The sequence below is a fragment of the Dermacentor andersoni genome, chromosome 4 (assembly GCF_023375885.2).
Source record: "Dermacentor andersoni chromosome 4, qqDerAnde1_hic_scaffold, whole genome shotgun sequence".
Taxonomy (NCBI): Eukaryota; Metazoa; Arthropoda; class Arachnida; order Ixodida; family Ixodidae; genus Dermacentor; species Dermacentor andersoni.
In genome coordinates, this window is record NC_092817.1 from 58,364,161 (window position 1) to 58,377,608 (window position 13,448).

The following is a 13,448-nucleotide window of genomic DNA, read 5'->3' on the forward strand; positions in this document are numbered from 1 at the left end:
GAGACCTCCCTTGCTACGACATCCTTGAAGACAAGTAGATCCTGGCACGTTTCTGTCATACCGTCTACGAGACAATGTCCAGCATGAAAACTTGTGTGTTGCGTCATGTGTCATACAACAGAAAGTCGAGCGATGCTGCGCATTACGTTATCGTGTCACGGGAAAGAAGCAAAACTCTCCACAAGTCTTGCATGTAATTTGTAATCGTACAGTTAGTGCTGTAGAAGCCATTAAATTTCAAGCCATGAGCTCATGCAACAAGCAGCGCGAACGAAACACGAGGACGCAGTAAATGGCAGGGCCAGCGCCATGTCCTCGTTTATCACGTCCTTGTCTTTCGCGTTCGCAGTTGGTTTCTTACCATGAGTCACCAACTAACCCAAATTGACACTTTACTGAATTTCATGACCACAGGTGGCATGCTTCTTCAACTTTCAAACCCACCGTGGTTGCTCATAGCTATGGTGTTGGGCTGCTGAGCACGAGGTCGCGGGATCGAGTCCCGGCCACGACGGTCGCATTTCGATGGAGGCTAAATGCGAAAACACCTGTGTACTTAGATTTAGGTGCAGGTTAAAGAACCCCAGGTCGTCAAAATTTCCGGAGTCCTCCACTACCGCGTGCCTCATAATCAGAAAGTGGTTTTGGCCCGTAAAACTCCATAATATTTTTTTTCAACTTTCAGCCGCGACTGTCTTACACCGAGTAAATTGCGCCAGCATGATGCTGTTTACTTAGTTCGCAAAGCTAGTTTTTATTGAAAAGTCTGATCCTTCACTCATGTTCGGCGCGCGCTATAATATCAAAGAAGTTACTGAGGAAAGAAGCACGTATTACAGTGTACGCATACTTATGCTCATATTGTCTTCAGTTTTCGAAGCAAAGGAAGCCTATAGGTGTTACAAAACCTACTACAGGGCAACTTCTTTCCCGGCCTTGAAGAAGCCGGCCTGATGGGCCGCGCCGAAGCGCTCGTGGACATCAGCAAACACTCTCCCCCAACGGGCGCCGCGGCAGGGCTACCCATCCGGCATGACATGATGTACCACGCGATGGGGCCTCCCGGAGGACCAGGGGCACCCGGCGCACCTCCCACGTCGCGCCCGGGACCGCCTCACCACCAGATGGGACACCACCCTTCCACCATGGACGGTAAGAAAACGCACTAATCGCTGGTCATTGACATCACCCTATTTGCTCCTATGGTACGACAGCACTCCTGTGTTTGGCAGCAAAAGCGAGAGAGAAGAGGCCCAATCGTGGCGTGGTTTGACGATGCCACCAGCGACTTCCACTCTAATGTACTTTACTTGGACAAGTAGTGAGACGAGCAAGTTACATGACAAATTGAAGCTCCCAGCTAATAAGGTACAATGCTTCGTGGTGTAGCTTTTCCCAGCATAATCGTCTAAAAAGTTCTATAAGCTTGCAAAAAGAATTTTTATCTCATGCTCAATAACGAAAGAAAGCTCAATGGTAATTCGAGACGTTAGCCTCGTTACAGGTTTGGCATGCTCCTTAATATAAGATATACACTTTTAAGTGAAGTTTATGCACAGGTATTGAGGACAACTAAAAGGGGTGATGGCCCTCACTGACAAGTTATTCAAGTTTGGCTTTCTATTAGGCTTTGACAAAACGGCGCTCTACTTCAGCAGCATAGTCCGCACAGTCAAGCACCAGGTTGCTCTCGTCGCAGTTGCGAGTACGGAGAGTACGCCAATGCAAGCAACTGCTAGCACGCGACACAGTATTTGAAAAAGCGCTACAGATGTTTCGTGTGGATTAAACCGGGAAACACGTGCCGACGGCTTTCCTCAATGCCACCGGTTTCGCGCTTCCATCACACGCAGGTATGGATCTTCTCGACCCGCTGTGCCCGTCGTCGCTGCCTGGCCCGCTGGGCGCCATGCAGGGCCCTCCGTCCACGGACGGTGTGGGCCACCAGCTGCCGCCCCTGTACGGCATGCATGCCGGCGGCGCCGGGGGCGGCTTCCCCGGATCGGCCGTGCACGACGCCGACTCGGACCCGCGCGAGCTGGAGGCGTTTGCCGAGCGCTTCAAGCAGCGGCGCATCAAGCTTGGCGTCACGCAGGCCGATGTGGGCCGCGCGCTAGCCAACCTCAAACTGCCCGGCGTGGGATCGCTCTCGCAGAGCACCATCTGCCGCTTCGAGTCCCTGACGCTGTCGCACAACAACATGGTGGCGCTCAAGCCCATCCTGGGGGCGTGGCTCGAGGCGGCCGAAGCGCAGGCCAAGAACAAGCGCACCGACCCGGACCTCCCGGGCGTGCTGCCGGCCGGTGAGAAGAAGCGCAAGCGCACCTCGATCGCGGCGCCCGAGAAGCGCTCGCTCGAGGCCTACTTCGCCGTGCAACCGCGGCCGTCGGGCGAGAAGATCGCCGCCATCGCTGAGAAGCTGGACCTCAAGAAGAACGTGGTGCGCGTCTGGTTCTGCAACCAGCGCCAGAAGCAGAAGCGGATGAAGTACTCGGCGGTGCAGCACTAGCGGCTCCGGTACGAGGCCGCGCGGCTCTCCACGAACGTGCAGTGGTGTGACTCGGCCGCGCCGCCAGCCGCGTTGCGTTGCACGCCCGCGCTGGAGATGGCCTGCTTTGGTGGCCAGGTGCCGCTGGCATCGGGCCACCAGGAGAACTGTCAGCAGAATCAAAACGCCTTCTGAACGTAACCCGCGATAAAGATGAAACGCAAAGAAGTCGCTCGCATGCCATATAGCCTTTAGGTCCGTGCAACAACTTGCGTTTTTGGGTTTTTAACTGATTATGCCCCTTTGTTCTTATCGGTCTCGTGCAGACTCTTCTTCACCCCTCTCGTGATCAACGCGAATAAATGGGCCCCGATTTGTTGAATCCCGTTCCCACGAAAAACAGCCTCTTGGCGCGAGCGTGCAAAAGTCTATACGATGGTGGAGCTCCGAGCCTTGGTGCTGATACTCTGACAACTACTTATTTGCCAAAGATGATCGTTTAAGTTCTTCACGAACACACTGTTATTAGCACAGAAAGTGAGGGGGCTCACCGTTCTTTATCAAATAATATGGAACCTTCTCTCTAAATGATCAAAAATTATGTTCCCCTGAACCATATGAAGCAGCGAATTACATTATTAGGCTAGCTCACCTTGTCAGAAGACAGCATCCAGTCTCGCGTCTTTACTTGCGATTGCCGACAGGCGCGTCACCTTTTAAACTAAGGGAATTTAGAGGTTACGGTACGAAATCGTTCTGCGGCAGCCATCTCCAGTTGCTCCGCGGCGAGCGACAGCCGAACAAAAAAAGAAAGGGAAACACGCAACGCTGGCAACTACGGGACTTCACGCAGTGACTGACTGCAGCGTGTGTTCGTGACAGTGAAATGGGACTTCTGGGCTGGAGCAACAGCGCTGATACGGCGCAAATACGTGCGCCTTCCTAGTCGATCCAGCCGTGCACGGAGCTTTCTCTCATCCTGTCGGCCGAAGCGTATCCCGGGCCGTGAAGTGACAGCGCTTCTCCTTCCGCGCGGAGCGTCTCGACACGAGGCGGCGTCCGAGCCGTCGTTATCAGAGCCGGCAGTGCGGCTGTCGTGCGCGACTGACTCTGACCTGACGCGCCCGTGACGTACTCGTGGCCCGACTCGGCTTCCCTGTCTGTCGTCCCATTTCGCGAGAAATTTCAGTGTTGCGACTGTGTGTTTCTACGCGTTAAATATAATTTAACTTATTAAAACGGAGTGCCGAATGCGCCAGCCTTCTGGAGCCGCAGAATTACCGAAGGGCCATATTTGAGGAAACAGCAGAGTAGCAGCACTGTCTGCAAGAGAGAGGAGGCCTCCGACAGTCAGCGTGATGTGGGCACGGAATTTGGCTTCGCAACGCGCGTAAGCCGCTGCGCTCCCAGCAACAAATCGAATGCCGCTATTTCATAACGTCCCAGCTGTATCATCGTTACACCGATCTGTATTCGGCCAATGACTCAAAAATTAGGAGGCGTTCAATCTCTTCTAGATGGTGCTTAGTAGTCTTCAAGAGGCTTGTTTTCTTAATGCGGCTGCCCTCACGTCTCGCGAACCACACCGAAGCGATCAGAGGTAGTGACTTGGCATCATTCCTGGGTTTTAGGAGAGGCTTCAGTTTGATTTGCTCGGAGTCTATTATGGTAGCTGGAAAACTTAAACGCCCAAAAACTTCTTTAATGAAAACGTTTGTCACATCATAGGTGGAAGTCCCACTTTATTTATTGGAAGCGTTATTGAAAACGATCATGATGTCTGCCCGTACTATCGTAATACCAGAATGTTCTGATTGGGCATAACACATGGTGAAAGAAAGGCATTGTTTTGGGTAACTTTGCACTATGCGTTTCTTAGCGTAAAGTGTTTCAGAACATTCTTGTCGTTTGTGGAAAAAGAACAAGCTGTTCCGTCAACAAGTAGGCCGCATTTTGTTCCCTGGTTGTTTGTATCCTACTGGTCAAATTGATACACGGAAACACTGACACACACACGAAAAAAGGGGGGAATAAAAACGTTTTCTAAATAAAGCTTAGGGGATGTGGTCTACAGAGCATGTTCCGGTTACAGGCAATCGTCCAGTCCTACGTCGCCAAGCTTACACGCTTTTCCAACCAGATATATCTCCCTGAACTTGTTAGATATCGTTTTATTTTTCGTTTTATTTTTTCCAGTGTGACGACAACGAGTGATTAGTACTGCAATTGCACGAAGTTTCAAGGTCGGTGGAGTGGCGCGAATGAGCTGTAAGATTGCCTGGCGGTGAGTGAGTGGCCGCGGTTCTTTTGGGGTAAGAAATCGTCAAATAAAACCAAGAGATGTCAGAACACATATCAGCAACGATGTAGCTAGGCTTTCAGAAGATGTGAGCGCGCATGTGCGTAGAACACGGGCGAAACGATAGAGCAGGTTTGACCCGAAAACAGTTGAGGATGACAAGCGACCATGCTGCGTAGGCTCGCGCCGGGGAAAACGAGATGATAGCCAAAGCTCGTGTCGATCACGAAGCATCCCTGTGCAAGCCTGCACGAACTACTTAGAGAGTGCTCAAGGTGTAACGGCAGCTGTTGTTAGGTGGTGTGGCAGTATCTTACGTGCAGCTTACGCGGAAAGTAAGAAAACTCATTCCGCTACAGATGTCACACGCATAGTTTCAACGGCAGTTCATGTCGCAACTCGGTCTATGCCATATCGTGAAGGATAGAATGCCGAGCCAGTTGGCATTTCTCGCTGACGACAAAACTCAGTGTCACACGAAAGAAACAAGGAGGCAGCGACGAAGGTTTTTGTCGCGGGTTCGAAATCTACGCCGTTGCCTCCGTTTGCATCTCGTAGTTCGCGAAGCTGAAAAGTCACCACGCCTGCACGTAATTCTTCGCCAGGGAGCAACACAGGAACGCGTCATGCTGTACATGCTGATCAACGCATAGCCTCCAAAAGCCGCTCAGGCTGTTCGTGTGACAATGCTAAAACTATTGTTCTCATTATCACTGCCCTGCGCCAAAGAAGCCTACAGAAGAGGCCGCAAATAGGGGACTATAGTGTCGCGGTCACGCTGGGAGCAAGTGGCACAAACGATTCCGTAAGGCTTGCTTAATCCGACTTCAGGGCCACAATTCGCAAAGCTACTCATGCGTAAAATGACATTTTGGTTGACTGTCGGCCAGACGGTTCTTTTCTTTTTTTTTTTTTACGTTATAACGAGACACCGCAGTCCGATTATGGTCAGCCCCCCGTGGCGGTAGAACGTTTAATTGGTGTCACTTACGGACGCCTTCATAATCGCGAGTTCTTGTATTCTAAACCACAGAACTACTTTCGCATAACAGCACTTCGTCACAGGTAAAAACCACGAGTGTTGGTCAATCGCGATAGCCGAATTCGCGGTAGTGGAGGCACCGTCCAATCACGAATTGTACTTGCGTAAGGGAAGACTAGATTGTGGAAATCTATACAAAAGTACTGGCGGGCAGACCTCACGAGGATTATGCGAACGAGGGACGAACGATCTTTTTTTCGGTTGAAATCTCCTTACATGACAACATCCGCGATTAACTGCATAAACGCCAGCAGGCGCATGAGCTCGCCACGTTATCGGAGGAGAAAAATTGAGCGACGGAGAGGGTTCTTAGGAAAACGTACGTGGAGAGCGTGTGAAAGTATGAAATCGCCAAAGAATCCAGAACTTTGTAACGCGTCGAAGGGTCGTCACCACGATAAGTGTGCCCTCACCGCGACGTTTTAACTAAAGGACTCGTACTTGTGGCTCGCGTTCATAGTTCCTTTTGAAGGCGTTATTGCTGTGCTGCGTTCGATGTACTTGCCGTTTGACTGCTGGGTGCGTGGTAAAGGTTCCTCAGCGCTGGGAAATATTGGCCCTTTCTTTTCTGCTTAGATCAATGTTCACGATGGCCCAAAAGCCAGCGGAAGCGAAATAAACGTTCAAATACTTTAGGACGTATGGACGGAACTCTATAGTTCTGATCTCGAAGTGTGGTATATTTGCTGTTGATTCAGTGCACATCCTGCGATCGTCTAACAGCCAAGCATTGTTTCGCGCGCGTTTGTAATGCAAAACAGCGCGAAGGGCGCGCCTAACTAAAAGCCAGCCAGCCAACCTATCTTTATAAAGGGCGGTGTGCCCAAGAACTGTTCAGAAGTGTCACGTGTCATAGTTCCGTTTGTTGATTTCTTTGCGCAATGGATTGCCCAGCTTGTATAATTTTCGGTGGGATGTAAATATTTCGGGGGGAAGTAAACACCACTGTGAAGCTCATTAAATGTGTTTCAATACCTGTGAAGACCTTGTGTTGTTCCTGCTGTACGTGTCAGCTTCTTGCTTGCTCCGGAGGTCACCATACTGCGACATCCTCGCCGGAACTGGAGAAGATATGATATAGAGGTCAGTCAGAATAAGAGGAAGGAGAAGAAGAGGTAGAGTCGAGGAGCAGCAGCAGCATATTTTTTTTTTTGTAACAGTCGCTCTGCAAAACTACAGGATTTTTATACGGATTTTTGTGTTTGAAGTATACGCACATATATCAGACATCGAACTATATGTTGGAATTTCACGCTTACAATACGCTGAATACGTTCTTACAGCATATCGGTAATGAGACAGAAAGCATTCGTTATTTCTTCTTAATGTTAAAGAAAAACGTACGGCGAGATTTCCCGATTCGTTTTAACCATGTGTTCACGTCATTTGCTAGCGCACTGCGCCCACAATGTGTAATCGACGGCTAGCTCTTGCCGTAATTCACGAACGTATAGCTCATTCAACAAACTCAGGGGATTCCACGAAACAGCAGCCACAACTCAATGGTACACAAGACAAGGAATTTGTGCGAATCTAAAAAGAAATCACTTGAGCTTTCTTTCTCACTAGATAATTTAGGCTGCCCCACGAAAATGAAAATGAACAGGAAAATAATTTAGCGCCGATTTAGCGGTAAATGCTAGAGAAATGCCTAAGCATTTACATCGCAACTCCGATGTCAGCTTTGGAGTTACTGTATAAGCTACCAAATGAGGTCCCATTGCAAAGCGTTGCACAGGACCTTACTCGACATATGCCCTATATATATAACTCACCGGCTACAATTCGTAAATTGCAGTTATGTAACGTAAAGCAATTAACTAAGAGGTTGATTACTGAGTTTTTATTAAACATTGAATATCTGTTTTCATTTCTCGTGCTATTAATGTCCGCCTCTTCGAATAATCCAGCCCAAGGAAAAGGATTGTGCTGTCTGCCTCTGGCGGTTTTTAAACGTTTCGTAATACTTCAAATGATCGCCCCGTATATGCAAAGATATACGCTATTCATAGGTCTTCTATTCCCTCTCTACCTCTACTACTTGAACGGCTTCGCACACTTCACACACATACACCTTTTTGCCACTGTGGCACTGCAAATGCTAACGCAATAAAGAAAAAGAAAACGTTGGCCTCAGAGAAGGATACATTCCCCTATTTTTTTTGCTAGCTTCGTTGATGAAGTAGATCACGTAGAACATAGATCAAATAGAACGTAACTTTAAAGCGCACGCTTGTGTATATATCACAGGTGGGCGTTTTCCTCCCAGAGGCATCATAAATAGCCCAGCGGATGGCGACTTCTTTTTTACGTCAATGGCTACTCCGATACCATGCCCGTTCACCGTGAATCCCACTGTCGGTAGAAACCGAACCTTTCATTTTTCTTTGTTTTTTTCCCTTTCATTTGGTCGACGGACGATGCGCATGAGCAGCCAATGTGTTTCCGTTCTATTCTGCATGATCGTCGTTAAACTTCAGGTATCTTTCGAAGAGCTCAAACGAATTCCGCTGAATTGCCACTGACCCAGGGTACTATTCTGCACACTGTGAAATTCCGCCATATTTTCAAATGCCCCCATGGTTTTTGAGTCAATCAGAGATGACGTAGTTGCCCTGTGGGCAACTTGGAACTTACAGTAAGGCGAACTTTACAATACTGCCGAATTTAACCATGCGCGAAATAGTACCACTTTGCTGGGACGGCATTCTTGAGCGATCACTTTCGGGAATATGCGATCACGTTCTCGAGATTTCGTGTGACTGGACACCGGACGCGACAGTGTACACGGTCGACAGCGTTCCTGGCACTGTGCGAAGATGCCGAGCTTCTGACCGTACAAGGAACATTGTCGCGCGACCTTGCGCTCTCCTGCCTGCGAAATTCCTCGTGTCTGCTGCCGACTCACGCGAAATCACGCAAAAGTGATAGCATTGCCGAAAGTACTCGCTCGAGAGTACCGCCACTGGAAAGCAATGTGTCGAGCATCCTCCAAACAACACGGAGTCATCTACCTTCTATTGAAACTAAAGTCACCTATATCCACTATATTTATGTATATTCATGTACATTTCGGCCTCAGCGGTATCGCGAACCTCCTCAGCGAGGCGCTGCCAAACGCGTTCCCCCCGAAAAAAGAGATGCAGGCAAAAAGCGCCGGCCTGCCCTGCCGGCACCCTCAGATCGGCGGCCAAGGCTCAGAGGGATTAGAGTAATTCGTTTAAGTCGGCCCCGAGTCTGCCCACTAATAGTAATAGGAGCAGAAGCGAGAAGAAGATCAAAAAGCTTCTTTCGTATGACGGGGCAGAGGGGCGAGCGGCGGTCGCGTCCCGCTGCACTTCCCTGCGTGTATACACAGTTCGCCGGCGGCCTCCCACTGAACCTCGCAAATAGATTAAACCTTCGCCCAAAAACCAACAGGGGAAGCGATAGCTCGTCTGGGGGCAAACACACAAGTGAAAGAACGCACTGATACAGAGAGAGCAAGAAGGAAAGTGAGAGAAAAAAATAAATAAAACGCCGATACGCGAGAGAGACGGCACACGGAACAGGTGACTGCGATGAGAACGTAAAAAAGCGGCACCGCAGGCTTTCCTATACACCGTTATGTCTTCATATTTTTTTTTCCATTTCTCCTTCTCTCGACACGGTGCGGCGTGTGCTCCTTTGATGGGGCGCGTGGCACCAGCATGAAACGCCGCGGGACACACAAGGGAACGGGGGAGGAGGGGGGGGGGGCCGCAAATGTAATGGGGCCGTAATGGCAGCACAGCGATTTCCCCCCATGTGGCGATCGCGCGGCGGTGAGGGGGGCGAGTTTGGCGAGGTTTGCGGATGTGCGAGATTCTCGCGCAGACGGACGTGCGTGCATAAGGCGGCCGCGTGCCGCCGCCATCCATCTCGACGCCACGTGCCACGTGCGGGAAGCCCACGCATGCCCCCCTTCATAGGCTCTCGCTCAGATCCCCGACCGTAGTCCGTAGGACGAGACACGACCCGCCCACTCCATCCCTACAGTGGGGCCGTCTAACTGCCCGCCACCGCACCAAGTTTCCCTCGTCGGTGACCGGGATCGTAGGAACCGCCGGCGTTTGCCTAAACAAAGCCAAACAATTGACGATATGGCCGCTGCTGCCTCGTGCCACTGAGAATGCTCCCGCACTCATCGGGTTAGGAGCTCGTTTCAGAGTGTGACAGGTGCCGCGTGCCGCTGTGCTTCTTTTCTTCCTTTTTTTTTTCTCTGTTTCTGTTTCATCGTAGGTCGTAAGCTTCACATTCGCTGGTTCGCGATTCATCCGCTTAAGTGCAGCTGTTGCCTGTCGCGATGGTTGAAGAGTATGCGTCCCTCTAAGCATCGTGTTTGAAGTTGGACAGCTGCCTACTGTCCGTGCGAAAGCCTTCGACGAGGTTTCACTAATGTCAGCTTTGTGATAGCCAGCATTCAGACACTCTATATATTCTCGTATACTGCATTGTTTCGCACGCAGTATGAGAGGGTCACGAAGGCGCCGTTGAGAGAGACAAGTTGTTTTCTTTAGCGCAGAAGTACCCGGTGGTCACCAGCCTCGCCAGTGCATTGGTGGGTCTCGCGTACTAAGAACTGCCTCCGCATCGCTTGCTTCGGGTCTAGCCAGTGCTCGCCTGCTCCCTCCGTTATTTTTCTTTCTTGCCATGTTGTATAAATTTTGTTATCGAGCATCGCCCGTCGTTCTCCCTCCATCTATTCTTTTCTACCATGAAGCTTCCACTGAAGCGTGTATCATCCCTAATCTGTCCAGAGGCCAGCCATACTAACGCAGGAAAGCGGCAGTGCCCGCAGCCCAATTATTTCATACGTTTTCCGTACCTCACTGTCGCAAATAGTGCGGAATTCACTCGCTGTGTAGTTCATTTTAGGGCAAATGATGTGAAAAGCACAACAAATCTTTGCGCTCCTTGTGAGAGCATTATGGTAAGGTATGAGATAGCAGCCTGTATGAGAGACATTCCAATCAATCTCATGAAGAATGGCACCGCTGTACCATGCTATCCAAACTACGACCTTGTAATTGGCAGCGGTACGCTACAGTGGCTATAGCATGACTGAGTGCATGAAGAGACGGAGAAGTCAGAATTTAAGTGCAAGCCATACCAATAAAAACAACTATAGTGCTCCAAACTGTGCATTTTCAAAGTAAATCATCTACTTCACTGAAACAAAGATGAACTTAAATATGGAAGGAAGAAATGATAAATATCTGAATAATACTGCTTATTCGTCGCGCAATCTATACATACGCTATGTTCTTTACATGCAAGATCAACGGCGCTGGTGCACTATTTTCTCGCCGCGGCCGTTTTATAACAATGCAGACCAAACGAATTGTACGCACAGTTACATGCTTACGAAAACAAAAGTGCGTGGATCTAGGTGTAGCTAAATTTAGGGGATGTCGTCCGATTAGACCAATACTTTTCTTAGACGGACGTTTTACTTTCGCCGTGCTGATCAGCCTGCTGACACTGAAGCCTAAGAAGAGGCTTGAAAACATAATCGTGAAGGCTTTGCGACTATTGAAAATATACACCGCTGGCATCACAACTGTGATGCTGGTGGAAAGTAAGGACGGTCAAGGTTTTGGCGGCGGTAGAACAGCGTTATATCTTTCATTGTGGCGGCAGACACCACGGAGCAGGCTCTGCGACAGCGTATTGCAAGCCGTTACGGCATTGTTCTACTGATTCTGGCAACATATATATCTGTGACAGTGCGCGGGAGTTGATTAATTCATTGGCTACTCGTGACCTCCCAAACATTAATCCGCAAGGATGAAGAGAATTAGCAGGAAGCATGAGCCTCTCGAATGCCGTCTCCCTAAAGTTTGAAAGCCTCTATACTCCTCCTTGAGCGCACAACGCTATTTCCTTTTCCCCAGTATTTATTTTTCGTTCTATCATGTTGCCCCTGTGTAGGGTAGTGCACCGGACGTCTCACTCGTTGATCCGCCTGCCTTTTGTTCTCGCTTTCTCTATTACGAGAACAATGTTGCCCATCGTATAAAAACCTCCTGGTAAAACAATAAGCTCTATACCTCGCAGGCTATCATGCCTCTTTAGATGCCGCGACTTGCTCGCGACCTCTTGCTCGATGTTCCGAAGCGATGTCATCGTACCCTGTGCACTTCTGCGAAGACTTCTACCAATTTTCAAAAAGATCACCTGCGGTAGATAGTCCAATTCTAATTTGTTATTTGTATTGGTGAAAGAGGCGGAGTTCGCAAGGCGGATCCACTTGGAACAAGTTCTCATGACGACACTAATTTCCAGGTATTCATTACCGAACTTTGCGAAGAAATACATTGACGGTCCAGTTACAGTTGTGCTTCATTGCGTAAAATGGTGTTTTGATAAAAAAACATAAGTGGAACGACAGCATATTTTTACCGCAAGTTTGATGGCGTATATCTCGGGAATTGTGTCATCCACAGAATTATTTTCACTTGAATACACTCTAAGAAAAAATGAACTAAAAGGGGTAGGGAGGTTAGTCTTTTTTGGGACTAACTGATCTGCCCCAACCATTAGTCCTGTTACTAATTACCTGTTACTCCCCATGCGCTTACTCCTTCGAGGACTAACAGTTGCCCTTTTGCGATGCTCCTCAAAGGAGTAACGGTAATTCTTCCTGGGGGAAGACGACGAAGTGTCTTCTTGGCAGAACACTTGTTTCTGTGCTCTGTGAATTTTTGGTAAAATCTTCGGCTTTCGAGGTGCCTCGCCTCCCCGTCTTGCAGCCATGGACGCGGAGCATGCTAGAGGCCCGCCTGGCCAGACGTCATCACAGGCGTCAACCGCAAGGAAGCGAGTTGGCTCCCCCAGTGACACCGAAGACACCGAGCTGTACTCCATGTCGGACGACTCATCCGACGACGGCTTCATACCCGTTCGGAGTAAGAGGGCGAGAAGAAAAATCGTCAACACAGCGCCGTCAACTCCTGCGAGCACAACGACTATGAAGTCAAGGCCTGCGCGCTGGCCACACGTCATCATCTATATGCCGGAAGAGCCATCAAGCAACCTACGATTGCTGAACAGGCAAGCCCTATCCATTTTTCTGGAACGTGCGGTGCCGGATCAAATTAAAGATATAAGAATAAATCCACGCAAGAATATACTCGCCATAGATGTGTACAACGCGACTGCGCTTGGAAAACTTCAAGCGATCACGGAGCTAGGCGGAATCAAAATGCGCCCCTTTATCCCGATCGACGACACATCCATAGCCGGTGTGATTTACGACATCGACATAGCCATTCCTAATGATGACTTACCTAGCCTCATCAAGCCGGCATACGAAGGCAGGATCATTACGCAAGTGCGCCGCCTTGGGAATACGCGCTGCGTAAAAGTAATATTCAAGGGGGATTGTATCCCATCCCACGTTAAAGTCGGACATTTTCGACATCCGGTTCGACCATTCATCCAGAAGCCGCTTCAATGCCATCAGTGTTTCAGGCTAGGACACGTCAAGGGCGTGTGTCCCAACTCGCTACTGTGTCCCCGTTGCGCTGAACCTCATGCAGAACAGACCTGCGGTGCCACGGTCCTGAAGTGTGCCAACTGTAGCGGCCCTCACGCGG

General features: G+C 49.6%; 1 protein-coding gene and 1 long non-coding RNA gene across 3 annotated transcripts in view; one reads left to right on the forward strand and one right to left on the reverse strand.

The window, feature by feature from the left end:
• acj6 (abnormal chemosensory protein 6) overlaps positions 1-6,811 on the forward strand; it is a 61,411-nt gene extending 54,600 nt beyond the window's left edge. For both annotated transcript variants that reach the window (XM_055073817.2, XM_050183018.3), the window contains 2 exons: positions 918-1,152; positions 1,854-6,811. In XM_055073817.2, coding sequence (XP_054929792.1) covers positions 918-1,152; positions 1,854-2,509 — 891 coding nt within the window. In that variant the 3' untranslated portion in view covers positions 2,510-6,811. The remainder of the gene's footprint in view (positions 1-917; positions 1,153-1,853) is intronic.
• The window catches only part of LOC140217336 (uncharacterized), a 97,283-nt gene continuing 90,639 nt past the window's right edge, over positions 6,805-13,448 (reverse strand). Inside the window, exon 2 of the long non-coding RNA XR_011893851.1 lies at positions 6,805-6,890. This is a non-coding gene — a long non-coding RNA (uncharacterized lncRNA). The remainder of the gene's footprint in view (positions 6,891-13,448) is intronic.